The 16,803-nt window shown below is 43.3% G+C and overlaps 2 protein-coding genes across 6 annotated transcripts in view; both read right to left on the bottom strand.

Annotated features, from left to right (window-relative positions):
* Positions 1 to 1,315: 1,315 nt before the first annotated feature.
* Positions 1,316 to 5,362, bottom strand: NDUFA11 (NADH:ubiquinone oxidoreductase subunit A11). The gene is made up of 4 exons (XM_075175802.1): positions 5,193 to 5,362; positions 4,912 to 5,004; positions 2,333 to 2,455; positions 1,316 to 1,509 (listed from the first exon to the last, which is right to left on the bottom strand). The coding sequence occupies exons 1-4, from the start codon at positions 5,272 to 5,274 to the stop codon at positions 1,397 to 1,399; spliced, it is 411 nt and encodes a 136-aa protein (XP_075031903.1). The 5' UTR covers positions 5,275 to 5,362; the 3' UTR covers positions 1,316 to 1,396.
* A 5,328-nt stretch (positions 5,363 to 10,690) lies between these two features.
* The window catches only part of RANBP3 (RAN binding protein 3), a 59,406-nt gene continuing 53,293 nt past the window's right edge, over positions 10,691 to 16,803 (bottom strand). For 4 of the 5 annotated variants that reach the window (XM_075175779.1, XM_075175777.1, XM_075175776.1 and 1 more), the window contains 4 exons: positions 16,055 to 16,175; positions 15,264 to 15,406; positions 13,166 to 13,346; positions 10,691 to 12,218 (listed from right to left, as the gene is read on the bottom strand). In XM_075175779.1, the coding sequence (XP_075031880.1) occupies positions 12,175 to 12,218; positions 13,166 to 13,346; positions 15,264 to 15,406; positions 16,055 to 16,175 (489 nt within the window). In that variant the 3' untranslated portion in view covers positions 10,691 to 12,174. Of the gene's footprint in view, positions 12,219 to 13,165; positions 13,347 to 15,263; positions 15,407 to 16,030; positions 16,176 to 16,803 lie in introns of those variants that run through there. The other variant, XM_075175778.1, reaches the window with a different exon arrangement.

Here is a 16,803-nt window from a genome sequence, read left to right on the forward strand (position 1 = left end):
GGCCCGGGGGGGGGTGACACCCCCACCACCACCCACTGTGCTCCTGAACTGGAACCCAGCCCCACTGACCCCCACACCGAAGAGCCAGGGGTCCCCCAGCCCCGATGCCGGGAAGCGCATGGGGACATCAGCCCCTTGGCCCAGCCCCAAGCATCCCCGGGACCATGCTGCGCCCTGCCGGGACCCCCGCCTGCCCACAGAGAGCACGTACCAGGGGGCAGCACAGCCTGCCATGGCTGTGACCGTGTGTCCCCGCGTCGCTCTGTCCCCTCCTCTGCTGTTCTTGGGTCCCCCTATCTCCTGTCCCCTCCCCTCACACCTCCCTGTGTTCCCCTACCCCACATCCCTGCCTCCCCTAGGGCCCATATTCCCTGTCTCTATTAACTCATATCCCCATCCCCAAATGTCCTCTCCCTGTACCCTCATATTCCCGTGTCTGGTTGAATTCTGTATCCCCAAAGACGATGATTTCACAGCCTTTCCAAGTACATTTCCAGAACTTACCTACCCCAACTGTGAGATTTTTTTCCTTCTATCTAGTTAGAATTTCCCTTTCTATAACTTGCGCTTGTTATTTCTCATCCTTTACTGAGCACCTGAGCCTGCCTTTGTAACCATTAACTTGTAAAAAAAATGGTATTACATCAGCCCTTGACCTTCTTTTCTCCAGGCTGAATGATGCAGTTCTCCTCGCCCCTCCTCATGCATCCCGTGCCTCAACCCTCTACACTTTCTTGGCAGCTTTGCTGGACATGCTTCAGTTTGGACACAGAAAATTCAACCGGATACAGCCCTGAGCAACCTGCTCCAACTTCGAGCAGGAAGATCTCCAGGAGTCCCTTCCAACCTCAGCTATTCCCCAATTCTAACCCTGAAGTTGTGGGCTCTAAATGCTTATCAGAGAAAGTCCCCAGGCTCCCAAACACCTTGTGGGCAATCTATACCTCCTTCCCCCCTGCCAGATTCCTAATCCTCAACCTGATTAGGAAGGACGCCCAGCACCTCTTCAGAAGTTTTGACTCCAAACCCTTACTGATGGTCTCAGTGCAGTGCAATCCCAATCCTTGGCAAAAAATCCTGCAGGACCCACTCAAAACTAAAAGAACTCCTAAAAGACCAGACTGAAACCAGTAATTGTACCCCCCAAGCTTGCGTGCACAATACAGAGACACGGAGGCAAAGTGCTTTGTGTATGAAAAAGAAATCTCAGCAGGAGCAGCAGATCGAAGCTTCCTCTCCAACGGCTCCACCTTTTTTACATCTCAGCCCCAACACTGTAAACAGCCGGATGACATCAAAATTTTGTGACAACTGCTGATTTGACAGTATCTTTATTACACATCGTCTTATTACATACAGCATTCAAAAGACAGCTCACAGGGAGGAAAGACTACATTTACAGCTTGGGAGGTCCCGTCAGCCTCCAGCCCTCCTTGTTACCTATCTTCATCAGAGCAGCGGTAATTCCAAACCCCAAACATGCAGTGGTACCGGTCATATAACTGTGAGCTGGAAAAAACAAATCAAACCATAAAAGATCTATTAGGGCACAACTACTATACAGTAGATCTCGACAGACTCTGCAATTTTTCCATGAGCTACTCAGTCCCTTGACCATCAGTAACATTGTTTGCCAAAAGAAATCGGAAAAGTGATCTTTTTGTAAATTAAGTTTTCTCATGCTTTCAGCTTGCAGTTTGAAATACCAATTTCTGTAATCCACTACCCCACCTCCTTACATAGGCAATCTTAAATTGCTTATTTTAGTGACAAAAATAACCATCACTGCTTCGAACTCTCATCAGCTCACCAACTAGGAAAAGTAAAGATAAATTCTATTTCACCACAATTACAACTTAAATAAATCCCTCACATCTTTAACACTGAGTCTGAAAATACCTAGAGAAAACAGAGCTGTATAAATATCTGCAGGAGCTAGCCTGACAAGATGCTATAGGAGCAACAGCAGCAAGATACAGCTTGTCCCTCAGAGTGCATGAAGAATTCACAATGCAGACGTTAGATTCTATTTTCCGTGTAAAATAAATCACATTTGTTGCCAAGAAAACATGGATTTCCACAATTACATTTTTCATAGCCAGCAATTTCAAGTTATAACTGGTAGTTACAATTGGCAGTACTGGGTCAGCTCTATCTTTGCTCTCCTTCTGTAGCAGTATTTATTTTAGCAGACCTGTCAACAAAACTCACATGCTGAGATGAATCTTTACCAAATAAGACTGACATCAAGATTATTTCACATTTCTCCCTAACAGAAAGGTTTCTAAAAATAGAGAGGGCTTGTTTCATTACAGGCATTATCTACATTTACCTCTTGCACCTAAGACAGCTCCTGTTGCACAGCCTCCTATGAAATAGTTCAAGGGATCCTCTGGTTCCTCTCGGATTTGGGCACTGAGGCAGGTAGTTAAGCCAAACACAGCTCCTAGTGTAGCTGTAAACAAGAGGTAAAAAACCAAACCAAAACCCCTCAAGGAACTGAGAATTACATACATACAAAGCACATTTTTGAGACGCATGGTGCTGTACAATGGTTCCTCTGGGAGAAAAAGAGGAAAATGAAGCAAGCTCTGCTTTTGATTACCCAGGGGCATCATATCCTAGCCACTACGGTGAGACTCAGCATTACACAAGTCCCATCCGGTTCCCTCTGGTACCTCCTCCACTCCAGCCGTGCAGCCACCTCTGCGCCGCGCTCAGCCGTTAGCTGGATCCCCAGGAACCCTGCTGTGTGCCAGCACACAAGGCAGGCGGGTTCAAATGGCGACGGGCAAATGCCACCACGCCCAGCTTGGTTATTAGCTCAGACTTAGTACGAGCCCCTCCAGATGAGGCAATGGGGCAGCCCCCAAACAGCCCAGGGGTAAGAGAGGAGAGAAGCAGGTTTCTCTGTAGCCCATTCCCGCAGGGCGCAGGAGATAGCAGAGCTCTGTTTGGGCTCTGTCCAAGCTCACAAGTCCCCGTGAATCCAGCCTCACAGGGATCCAGGTAGAGAAACTCAGATGGCTCTGCTCTCCTTAAGGTCGGTTTGTCCCAGCACTTTACTCCTCTGCCTGCCTGGAGCTTGCAATGATTTTTGGATAGTAGAAAACTGGATTGAGTTTGTAAATTATTCTTTTTGTAAACTGATTTGATTTTGTAAATTGATTTCATATATTGAATTAAGAAATTGCAAAGTAGCATTGTCTTGTCCACTGAATTACATACTCATCCCATCAGACCCTACATCTATATAATTGAAAAGTTTGGCAAATAGCTGTGTCGAGCAAATACACTAAAAGGTTTTCTTTGTTTGTAATACAAGTTCTTAATCACGAAATGTGAAACTGGCTACCAGGCACTATCTGCAGATTTCAATTCACCTTTCTTGGGAACAACAAAAGTGTCCAGGATAAAAATTTTCAATCTCTATGGTAAACTAGTAAACCACAAGCTCATGTTACAAACCTCTGCAGTTTTTCAGCAGAAAATGCAATTATGCTGATCCTAAAATCAACTGAAAAGAGCACTGAAGAAACAAAACCCACAGACCAAGGACTGTATTTCAGCTTCCCTGCTTTCGACCAAGGAGTCTGTAGGTAAAACACCGGTCTTCAGATCACAACTTCTGGCCCCTTAACAGTGGACACAATAAGCCCTTCCTCAGGTGCGAGAACTGGTGAGAGGATTCAATATGCTGGTTTAGGATTACAGGATTTATTAAAATCATAATTTGTTATATTATCCGGTCCATTATAATGACCTTTTATGGCTTAACTCATTACAGGAGGTTCCAGGTCCTGTTTCAGAGTTGAACTACTTAAAAACGCAGATCTGGACTGCTTATGAACCAGCTTCCAGTTCAGAGTACTAGTGCATGGGGAGATAGAGAGGTGACATAAGCCACTAAATTAGACTGAAAAACAAGATGAGTTTGGTGAGAAGAAAACCATGCACTTGCCAAGGGGCCGGGGGAGCTTCAGCCTTGTGGATCTGCACCTGGAATAGCCCCCTCAGTGCCCTGCTTATCTCTTCAGTGACCACCTTCTCTTGCAAAACACAGACAATTCAAGACAACTAAGTGTTTTTTCTTGGCTATACAGCATGATGGGAAAAAAAACCACATTTATTTTCCTTTGCCATGAAAAACATTGCATTTGCTCTTCAGCAAGCATGATTTATTAAGTGCAATGCCTAAATATATGAAGTAAATGAGTAAGGTAAGTTTGCTTCTGCTACACTTTTGTCCAGAAACTAGCTATTTTGCAAATACTGAAAATACGTACCTTTTACTCTAGATTGCAAAAAATGCATTACCTAAACTTTAAATAAAGAACATGGCTTTAAATAACGAGCGTGGGAGGCAGAGACTGCCTCAGATGCATCTTCAGCCTGAGCTGACACGGCTGTTCTTCTGTCACAAGCATTAATCCAGGAGTTTCTTTTGCCATCACCCATATGATTACTGGTATTACATTATCCAGCACAAAATATTATCCATGTGTGAATAACTATTCTATTCTATTCTACTCTACTCTACTCTATTCTGTTCTACTCTACTCTATGCTATTCTATTCTATTCCGATTTGACACATAATAAATAGAGGAAATACAGCAAAAGGAAATACCAGCTGTAAAGCTTTGCACTTCTTTCAAGTCATTTTAGCATTTGGGCTCTTGGCTTCCATCCTTAAAATAACTATCTGCCTTTGCGGCGTGCGGAGGAGCAAAACCAACCAACACCGCGCACAAAGTCAAAGGTAAAGGCGGAGGCTGAGCCAGGAGGCCTCACCGGAGGCTGCCCGCGCTGTGGCAGAGCAAGGCGGCCCAGGGGACCGACCGACTCGGAAGCGCCCGTCCGCGGGGCACCGCCACCGCCGGCCGGAGGGGACGGAGGCCCCGGACCCTTACCCATGGTGACGCTGTCCGCGGCTGCCATCTGCAAGGCGGCCAGGGCCGAGTTGGGCTGCAGCAGTATAATGCGGTAGGCCGTCCCGACCAAGCCTGCAACACAGCACGGCGTCAGTCAGCGCGGCCCCGGCTGTCGGTGCCAGCGCTCCCGCCGCCAAGCCCAAGCCGGGCCGCCGTCGCCGGCTCCTGTCGGTACCGCCTCGTAACCGCCCGGGCCCCGCTTCGCCGCCGCCCTCCCGACCCGCGCCGGCCCCCTCAGCCGCGGACCCCCCAGTCCTCACCCGCGGCGGCGCCGACGCGAGTGGTGAGCCAGGTGCGGCGCGGGCACTCCTCACCCTCGGGGCCGTCCCAGTAGCCCGCCATGGCGCCGCAAGGGCACGGGCGCTAAGCACAGCCGCACTCTCGCGAGAGCATGGGGCGGTGCCGCCGCGCCGCGGCCGTCATGTCAGCGCCGCGCCAGCCTTCTCGCCCGGCGGCGGGCTGGAGTCTGCCGGGCTGGGGCGTGTGGGGGCCGGGGTCTGCCGGGGCCGGGCGGGACCTGTGGTGTCTGGGGGCTGGGGCCTGCCTGAGCCGGGGCCTGTGGTGTCTGGGGGCTGGGGCCTGCCTGAGCCGGGGCCGGGGCCGGGGCCGGGGCCTCCTCCGGCGGCGAACAGGCCCCTGGTACAGCTGAATGAACGCGATTCTCCTGAACTGAGCTGGTGCTGAAAACACCGTTATTATCGCTGCGCGGCGCGATCCCCGGGCCAGGAACCTCATTCCAGCGCTTCCCGCTGTCTCTGCCGTGGCGCTCACTGGCAGGTCAGATGCCTCCAGCTGGCAGGTGCTCGAGTGTACCCTTAGAAATCCGTTAGGGAAGTAACTATTTCATGTTTTCAGCTCACACCCAATCCGTGGCTCTTAAGTTGCTAAGATGGTGCAGCTCTATGTCTAAACCTAAACAACATACACTTCTGGTAGCTCTGATCCTTTAATTTTTCAATGCTGGCTGTTTTCTGGTGGTTTGGGGTTTGTTTTTTGTGTGGGGTGGGATTTTTTTTGTGTAGGAGCTATAGTTACAACTAACTAGTACTTGGATTATTTTTTATGAATTTTCAAGGACTGAATTCTAATTCTCTGGCCATCTCTGTATAGTTATATTTGCATCTCCATTTTTTTCTTCTGAAATAATAAAGATGTTTTGATACATCTAGGCCACACTGTGTTGTAGGCTATACTGTATGTATTTCTTTTTCCAGTTGTTCTCAGTTCGCTAATAAAAACATTCAGTGACTCACTGCCGTGCCTTCTCAGCGGTATCCCTTCAAGCCAAGCTCTTCCAGCTGTTTTCCTCACCACTGAAGTAACTCCAACAGCTGAATGGAAGACCATAACTGGATTGACGCTTACCTCAAGCTTTCTCGCACCTGTCTACTTCTCTTTCCCCTTTATGTGAAAAGCTTATTAAAAACTTGCGCATTTCCCAATTATGCTGGAGTCGCTCACAGCACCCCTTTTCTGGGAGAGGAGCTTAAAGCAGCTGGAGTTGCATGCTAGCGCCTCCTCCCCACGTTATCCCCAGAAACCGCTGTTTGTTACCAGTGCTTACACCACCACCACTGGGTGCCAGACTGCAGCGCGGTCTACGCTTTCCCAGCCTCATCGGGAGGGAGGGGAGAGCCTGGCTTTGGCAGAGCAGAGATGCGCTGGGTGGTGTGGACAGTGGGCATGGCAGGGCAGACAGGACATCTTCATTCCAGAGCTGTCCCAAGTGTCAGTTGGCATGGGGTGTATGAACGATGCTCTGGCCTCACACTGTCCCTTGTCTTCAGTAGTGGCAGCAGGGCCACTGTACTGCTTCCTCTGTGCCCCAAAAAGGTGGCTGTTCTTAGGAATGCAAAACCAAATGCCACAATCAAGTACTCGCTGGCAGTTTATTAAAGGAAGCAGTTTATAGGGCAGCTTTATTCCTCCTTCCAAGTCCTTTCTAAGCACATCTAACAAAGGGCTGCGTGACCGTTACGGACAGCAGGGCTAGAAAACCCAGTGGCACACAGTGCAAATGCTCTTTCCCCAAGATAAATGAAGCATTGCATAGGATAAGACTCTACCCATTATATAATGAACAGCATTCCAGGCTTTAAGCAGCTGTTAAAAGCTATTCTGTCCCGAACATGTATTATATGCAGTGGATTCATACCTCTCCTTCCAGACAAGCGAGGTGTGACCAAGACTCTTCCCGACTTCTCGTTTGCAGCAGGTACAAAGCCTGCAGCTGCAAGACATCACCCAGTTTTGTCACTCTTAACTTGCCTTACCTATAGACCACGGTTAACCTTAGGGACTGGCACACTGCTGCTATGGTTTATCTTTCAGAAGCCTGTCCTCAGGCTTCTGAATGCTGTAAGACACTTCCTAGGCAATCAGTGCTCATTAGAGAACTGTTACAGTAAGACATAACTGTTATCATACTATGAACCAGCAAGTTCCAGGGAAAGCAACATGTAAATCAATCTAGATAAGTAACATTACTCTTAAAACATCTAACTTGACTCCAAATATTTTATGATGAACTGCAGACTATGGCTACGAGCCAGTTAGCTAACAGAGTATTAGTTCCCTTAACTGTTAAATGGGGGGAGTGACTTGCCATCGTACTACAAGCTGCAAATAACTTGGTTTCCTTCTACCTCTGAAACTTTTTTTAGAAATAAGGACAGAACCAGCTGCCAGCAAGTCACAAACATTTCCTCATCCTCCCCTCTCCTGGGAGCTTTTTGTACAGCCTTATTCAATAGACCTCCTATCTGCACCTAAACTCACACTCTGAACTCTCCAGAACAGGAATTGTATCTTGTCTGCAAAATGGACTACAATTAGTGAGCTACTTTCCAGCAGTCCGTATAAAAAGCATTTCTCATGTGTACAATTAGTACAGACAGAGGCTTTGCATGGACTGCTCAGATAACCGTTACCAGCAGCAGATGTCCTCCAGCTGGGGGCTTGACTGGTACCTCCTGGTCTCTTGAACAGGAGGACATCAAATACATTACTACTTTGCCTTTCCTAGGTTTCATTAGAAGCTGAACTTAAGCTACCAGAATCCGACCAGGGATGGCTCATTTGAAATATACCCCACATTCAGTTCGGATATCCTTAGAACAGGCATTCACTTCCCACCTGCAGCAACAGAATTACCAGTGTTCTTGATGACAAATTCAGCTTTTGTATCTTTAAGCCCTTGAAAGGAGGTAGTCAAAAGGGAACTCTAAACACTATCTTTAAAATGAGAGACTTTTATTTACAGAAATTATCTTTGAGCATGTCTTTGCAAGATACCTGTACCATAATCTAGGAGACAGGAATTAAGATTGGCTTAAAGAGTCTAGTTTAGCAATTCTCTCTTAGCACCTCTGTTGCTCTGTGCTAATCTTCACAAGGGGAAGAAAAATTACCCTGGAAAATTAGAATACCTTCACAACATTGTCTGAATTTATCTGCTACCCACATAATGGGCTCTAGAGTTCAGTTTAAGCAAGTCAGTGCACAGAAAGACCAAAGAACAAGGGGAGAAAAGCGCACAGTGAAAAGTCAGTTTAATGAAATCTTGCATGACAAATTATGGCAATTATCATAATTGGAATTCCTAAAACTAGAGAAGATTACGGGGAAACATGGTAAATTTTCAAATATGTAAGAGGTTTCTAGAAAGGAAATAAACCATTTTCTACACTCACCGGGAGAACAAGAGGCCAGTCAAACTGCAGAATGGGACGCATTAGGAACAGTCATTTAATGGCAATAATACCTAAGCAATGGAATTGATACCTCAGTGACTGGGAACAGGGGGGAAGAGTCATTACAAAGTTGGAGATTTTTTGTTCCTGCAGGCTTCTAACATCTGCCCAGCCTGGTTTCAGCGGAGGACTGCTGAGGACTATCTAGTTTATTTAGATCTTTCTCTGCTCTGTCTTCTCTGAAGTAGTGCATCACGCACTGGGAACTGGACCACAGAAAAGATGTTGTAACTACGTATCTTCTTACCTTACTGTTTGTATTTCCTATGGGTGCAATCTTATTTTTAATTTTATGGATAAGAAATTTACTTCTGGTTTTAGTAACACCACCATTCTTGCAACATTTTCCCCATCAGATGTGCTCAACTGTAGTACACTCTTCAGTATCTTTTTTTTCCTGGAAAATTTGAAAGGCTGTGCCCACATCAGTCAGCAGCCAGAACAAAACATATAGTAACTGCTAACAACATCCATATGTTAGCAGCAGACCTAAGAACAAAGATGCAGCAGGAGGGTGGTGCAAGGGGAAGATTGTTCTAAGAAGGCAAAGCTGGTCATCACCAACCTCCCTTCTAACAGCCATTGCCCAGCACAGGAAATACAACGCAGGGCTTTGGGTGTTTTGTTTGCTTGTTTTCTGATAAAAGCTTTAATGTAGTTCCCCCATACATTTTGATAGGACAGTCTTACATAAATCTTTCAAAACACATGGGCATTATCTGGTTTTATCTGTCACCAGTCTACTAAGGCTTAAAGCAGAGAGTGAAATAAGAGTTTTGCTTTGGCCTAACTACATCTTGCTGGGCAGAGCCTGAACTCAGTCTATGGCCAATTCTGTTAGTGATTCACACTAGTATTTTCCTCTTCACTATAAACATATATGCAAAGCTTCCAGCTGAAATAAAATTTGTACCAGTAAACAGTCGCCAGATTTTTTTATAATGCTGTAGGTGATTGTGTACCACCACTAAACCTCATCAAAGCAAGCATGCTTATTCCATTTTTCTGAATCTTCATGCACCATCAATTTCATGTTAGGTAAAGCACCTCAAAGTGAGACTCTGCATAGACCCTGTGGAGTTTGGGACCAGGAAATAACACCTGATTCTCCACAAGTAGGCCCTGCTGACCAAGACACCTTATTAATTTTCTTTATGCTGACAGCAAGCAGCTTTATGCGGCAAGGTTGTTTGAAAAGAGTAGTTTAAATCTGAGTATCTCAGTGTAAAAAGATCCAAGATCCAAAATGCAGATCACTTATTTGAAAATACAGAAGTTCCCCAGACCTTGTGATACAGAAACAATTGTGTGGGTGGGTATTAAGAAACAGGCTATGCTTCTGCTGGTGAGCTGCATGAGAAGGGGTGCATCAACAGGTTTGTGCATGGTTAAAAAAACCATAACTCTTAGGAGAAGAAAAAAACAAAATGCAAAGAGGCATGAGCAGACAACCCAGAGAAATCACAAATGCAGTGGCACAGCTAATCATCAGCCCTTTTCACTCCCCGGAAAAGTAATCCAAGATGTTCCTTCAACAGGCTATCAGGAAAAGCTAAGCACCCCCCTGCCCCAACAGCTTAAGTCTCCAACAACGGTTAACAACGGACAACAGGTAAAAACATGTTCTTGACTCCCAGTGAAAAGTGTGTTTCATTAAAATGGAGGCAATAAGGACTGTTTTGGTATTTGAATAATTTCTAAGTTGCTTTTGTGCTACAACCTGGGTTTTCATTTTCAATTCAATGCTACATTAAATGCTTCTTCCCCTTTAGTTTTCTTTTAAATGGTGCATTTTAGATCTCCTTAACCTACAGGAAAAAGAGCAAGCAAGTGAGAAATTATCTACCAGTAAACTATTTATAAAGGAAATAGAACAGTTTGGGGAATTTATAGGGAAAGTGAGAAATTATCTATGAGTAAACTATCTATAAAGGAAATAGAACAGTTCAGGGAATTTATAGGGAAAGTGACCTGGTCACCGTTCTTAGTGACTACCAAATTCCAACTTTGCTGGACAAGAATATACCGTATGTTTTAATAACAAAATAAAACTCAACTTTCACACAAAAGGCCCAAATGATTAGAAAACATCCAAAGCAAAAAGTGAGTATGGTTACAGTAGGAGTACTTCAGAATTACACACAGGAAAACACATTCTTGCTTTTATTTTGGTGGAACAGAATACAATATCCTTCAGCCCAAACTATTCAAAGCTGGCAATATTACCTTCTTCTTCATGCTGCAAGACTTCAGGAAACAGAACAGGGACAGGAAGGGTTAGAAGTTAATTTTCTATTTAAGGCTGTTAATTCAGCAAGATATTTAAAAATGTACTCAACTTTAAGCGTGAATAGTTGCATTGACTTCAGTAAGATTATCCACATGTGGTTAAGTCAGGCAAGTGCTTAAATGGCTTGTTGAATCAAGCCATTAAATGAGAGCTGCTTTATTATATAGATTTATTTTAATGGCTGACGGAGCTCATTACATGAGCCTATTTTATTCTTCCAAGGGCTAACAGCTGTTTCCTCATCAACTTTTCTGAAGGTGTAACCTGTATGCCTCCTACACTTTACTGTAGCCACAGAAACATATAATTTTCTAAGAAAAATTGTATGCAACATCTATTATATATAGTGGCTTAGCTCTCCCTTAAATAGTAACAGAAAAGAACAGTACAAAACAATAGTTTCACTTTGTCAACACACAAGAGCATCTTATTGAAAAACTAAAATAAAAAAGTATCACCACAATATAAATCCCCAAATAATAATAATGAAATGGGAAGAAAGAAAAGGAGTTAGCAAAACATCCTGTGGACTTTAAAGTCTCTTCTTACCGCATTAAAAAAGCTTTTCTGGTGAACCACAACGTTTTGTTTCTCTCTGTTTACAAACCCACTAGACAGGGAACAACGGTGTCCACAACCTACGTTGGGATTAAAAGGTAAAAACATAATCTGCCCCATCTGCAGTCCAAAACCAAGAATGAACCCAAAAGGGCAGTCAGCGAGCGTAGGAACTGGTGAGGACACGGTTTCCCTGCAGGTGGCAGAAATTCATAAGGGGGAGTAGGAGTTACGAAAGCAGAATTCGAGTTGGAACCATGTCGCAAAGTTCTATCTCGGAGGCCTGCAAGACATGAACTACTGAAGAAACAGTCAAAAGGTCCCAATGAAAAGCTGTGACAAGCTGTAATGTGCCATTTCAATTACAAGGAAGAGGGGAAATGTTTGGTTTTTTTTTTTTTTGGCTCATCAATATGATGAGCTTTCACGTCCCAAACCACATTCAGGTAGTTTCCAAGTCTGCTTTTTTTGTGTGGAATCTACTGATCCAGACCAAAAAACCAAACAAACAGAACAGGGATGCACAGTTCTTAAGTCCTGGAGCCTTCAACACTGCCTGAAATAATAGCTGGCCTGGGGTATCCAGAGATGCCTGCAAGATGGTGTTCATAGCAGCCTTGCAAGCAGATCAGCTCACATCTGCTATGTGCTGCCAACATTCTGCCCGTCACCTTCATCATTAGGACCTGAAACAAACAAAGTAGTTCTTTGTCATAAGAAATATCTTTTGTTTCTTGCCTTACAATAAGAGACCCTACCTGAGAAGCTTACAGAAGACTCAGATTTAGGATTTTAATGACAGATGAGAACTGTAGAGATCCCCCTCCCCTTGCCTTACATCTTCCAGGTTAAGTACTGTCCACTGCAGAATTTTATGTTCTTGACTAATCTGATCTGGGGATCCCAGTAACATCCCAGAGCCTAAAAGCTCAGTTTCGAGCCTCTTCAATCCACCCACTGCTTTTGTTCATACTCATTCCTTCTTTTTTCCCTTGCAGTGAATCAGGATGGAGGACCAGTCTCTGTCAAAGGTTGGATGTTCTAAGCCATAGGAAAGCAAAGCACAGATGACTCCCAAGTCAGGAGTACAGAAGGAAGCCTTCCTCAAACTGAAGACTAGTGCTTTTCTTAAATTATGGCCTCCTCATATACAATTAAATTAATTACACTCTTTCCATGCCCCTTTGCAAAGCTTTTGCTTTCCAAATAGCACTCTACTCAAGGGTCAGTCTGGATCCTGGCTGCTGAAATTAGCCCAAGACCGTCATCTCAGGTTTTAAGTGCAAGCCTTGGCCATGTTGAAGGCAAAAATGAAACTCACAACCACCCCTTAAAAATCCTGTAAACAAAAAAACTAGAACTAATTGAAGCACAGATAACCTCTGCTAAACTGTGACATGTAACTCAGAGGGAAGCAGCACAGGGGCCTTTTTACCAGTTTGGAGAAGTAGCAAGAAATAGTTGCATTCAAAAAGGCAATTCACACAGTGAGTCTTATTCCACAAACACCTGTGAGAAGTAACAGGCCAGAAGTACATCTATAATATACAATTACAGGGAGGGCAGTGTGCCTTGGAGAATGACAGAGGAAAACGTATGGAAAACAGCAAACTCCATTGTCTTTCTTGCTTACCACTTCCAACTGATCCTGAAGGTGCAATGACATCATCATCACTGTCTTCCTCATTTGATTGCGTTACCTCTGGCTCAGGTGCTACATTCTTGACTTCTTGCTCTTGTTCCACTCTACTCCGCAATGCCAAGATCCGATGGTGTAATGCAGCATACAACTGCCCTGTATCTTTAGAGCTTGCCTACATTTTTTTTTTAATATTCAGAAACAAGAAAAAGGTGCAAGGAGTTATAACAGCATAAAATACTGCTTACACAATAGACACCAGTCATGCCAAATTTCACAATCTACTTGTCCGTTTTCTCATATAGGGTTTTTCAAACTAGGTCAGAATGGGCTGTGGTATACATAGCAAGATGCTAGATATACTGAACTCTGATGGTGAGAGTATGTTCCTCTCCACTCAGTGCGAACTTTCTCTGGCTAACATAACCAGTACTAGCTGGTTTTATATAACCTTCTTCACCCAGCAGTCACACTGCTTTCCTGACAACGCCCCAAAAGCTTATGCTAAAAAGATCTTTAATTAAAAAGTTTGTCTTACACAGATTTTTCCAGGTTTGTCAATCACTCAACTTCACATATTAGTTAATCGTAATCAAGTCACTTAATTGTTTCATGATGCACCGACATAAAATTTCAACATAAGATATAATGAGAAAACTGAATAGACATGCAGTCAGGCAAATGATAATTCAGAATTTTTTTTACACTCTCTTTTATACTGGTCAGCTGTTTCAGAGGGAAGCATTTGTGACAACCTGTCCAAGAATATTTTTTTTTTTTACTCTCAAAGGTTAATGGCGACTTCATGCCTTCAAAAGAATCAATTTTTAGGCCTATCGAATTAAGTGTTTAATGGACATTATTTAAAAGGGAATTCCCTTCTAAATACTATGAAACTTTGTCTTCACTATATCAATGAAGTCCTCATATTAACTACTACCATTACCCCACGTTAACTGCAAGGTAACGATCCCACTTCTCAGATTCTATCATTAAAAAATTGTTTCCATCCTCCCCATCTGCCACTTAAATCCGTCATCTCTATATCTGCAAAATTCCCCTGCAATGAGCTGTGGTGAATAAATTATTCCATACAAGATACGTTTTATCAATTCTAAAATCAAAAGTGAATAACCTGATGACAGACAAACTCAAACTTGTCAAATCTAGAAAAATGCTGAGAAAGAGTCATCCACTAATTTCACTGCTTTTTCTTCATCAATGGATATTCGGTATCATTAAGTTCCACTCTGGGACTCTAGATCCCAGTCCTACAAACCTGGTATCACAGGGGAAGCTGTCCATTTGTCGCTGTTTTCTTAATCTCTGATCCATAAGAACACTTAACCCCTTAGTAACCCCTTGTGTAGAATCAGTGTAAGTCAAAATAATGTGTTCAGACCTCTCAAAATCTGTAAGCACTCTTAGCAGACATTAGGGAATGACCTTTCTTTCTTGCTGACTGTATCATAATCTCCCAAGCATTTCAGTAATTCTAACTGAGGTTGCTGTTTCCCCATTTAGCAAGCACAGAAATCACTTTCACTGTCCTGCTACTACTTGGAATACTCTGTATTAAAAGCACATCTAAGTTAAAATGTGTTACCCTTAACTACTAACACAATGTTCTTGACAGGTACTTAGTGTTTCACTTCCAGTGAGCACCTCTACATCCACCCACACTGTAGATAGAAATGACAGCTTTCTCATGCTACAAGTTCTGGTAGATCGAATTTTGGTTAAGCTACTACATAGAAATCTATGAAATGTCTATTTCCCTTGATAACAAAAAATGATTAGCATTAATCTTACACTACAGTTCCAGTCTTAATAGGCATGGAACAGATCCCATGACTCCATGGTCCACGCTTTGGACAATCTGGCTTCCCAGAGCAGTCTTATGTGGAATTTCTTCACAACTAATAAGGCTTTTCAGAACCAAGCAAAGTCTGCCAAGCTCCTTGTCTTTGGGGAGGGGGTGGTGGTAAGGAGTTAGGGTGCAAAGAAGAGTGGGAATGTTATCTCAACTACAATTCAGACAAGCATCAATTTTAGTAGGAAGGTTAAGGTGTAAACAAAAAACAGTACTCACCGATATAAGAAAAACTTTAACTCCCTGGTCCTCTGTATCCATGGCAGTGATCCGGATACTTTTCTCACTGGCTTTATCGATCTGCATCTGAGCCCAGAGCTTGGTATTTAGGATTAACCTGAGACTCCCTTGAGTCCTCATCACTAAAGCCAACATACAAGATCAGTTAGGTAGAAAAGGACACATCAGGAAGCTCAAAACAGTTCAGATGGCTTTTTATTTTGTGAATGTTTAAGTCTCTTTACAAAGAATATAAAGGGAAAGCCCCTAAAACAGGAATTTGTCACAACTATTAATAAGAAGAATGTAGGCTATTAAAGATTATCAGTCATGCCTAAAGATATTTAGTCCAAAGTCTTATATGTTAATACATCAGTGGTTGGATCTGAGCTGATAATCTCAGGCTAATACACATTCCTGCCAGCCTGAACAATCGTGCACTATTCAGAAGCTTCCCCCCCACAAGCACCCCATCCCAAAAAAGCAAAGAGCCCATATCTGAAGAACATTACCATAAACTTCTAGTCAAATATTCTAGTTGCTAAATATAGCTTGCTTTTATGGGTGGGGGGGAAGTAACTGGAACATTCGCTACAATAGCAGAATATGAAAAGATACTCTCTTTGGAAGAAATGGTCATAAATTGAAGTAAGAGAAAAGGTCCAAACTGCCTTCTGAGTTGCTGTATCTAAGACATAACCTAAAGTGGATGCTGCTGTGTGTCATGGAAGCATCCTATGAAAATAGCACCGACTATCATCCAGTACCTCATTTCCCCTGGTTCCTCTTACCCAGCCGAGACTGTAACGTTCCATCATCTGTTGAGGCCATATCATTGAGTCTCAGAAGTCCTCGACCTCTTTCCACCCAAGACTGAGAGTTTTTATCAAATACAAACAGCTTGCACTGAATCTGTAACAGAAAATATCTCTATAGCATAGTGGTTGATTGAAGTAATAATATATTTCATATTTAGTCACCTACAGCTGGTTAAAAAACCCTCAGATTTCATATTGGAATTTTAAACTGTTTATAGCTGCAGAAACCAAAGTAGTCTTCCTCTCTTTTGCAATAAATTCCTCAAAATTTGCTATCTGGTTTCATAAGGTTTTATTAACAGAAGGTAGATAGTCTTAAAGAATGCTTGTGTTGAAGATCAAACAGGAAGAACAATTTTCAGATAAGGTACAAACTTCCAGAGAGTAAACTTATTGTGATAGAGACTGGGTAAGTGTCATCTATAATCTTAGATCAGTCAATTCTTTTAAAAGTCTTACGTGCACTTTGCACACTGAAGGTGGTATTTGTTGCTGGGAAGACCCAGCACAATGAAAGCAAAGCAAAATTCTTCCTGTATTAAGGAAGAAAGGATGAACAAACATGTCAGTTCCTTATCAATTCATAAAGCCTGACCCACATAAAGTCATGAATAAACAAGAGGTATTTTTCCTGCCTTCATGGTTCATCAGTTTGAAAAAGTACACCTTTTGTACTTTCTAATGGTAGGACTGTTCCTGCTTCCCATAAAAGCTCCCTTTTT

This window comes from Calonectris borealis, chromosome 28, assembly GCF_964195595.1.
Source record: "Calonectris borealis chromosome 28, bCalBor7.hap1.2, whole genome shotgun sequence".
Classification (NCBI taxonomy): Eukaryota; Metazoa; Chordata; class Aves; order Procellariiformes; family Procellariidae; genus Calonectris; species Calonectris borealis.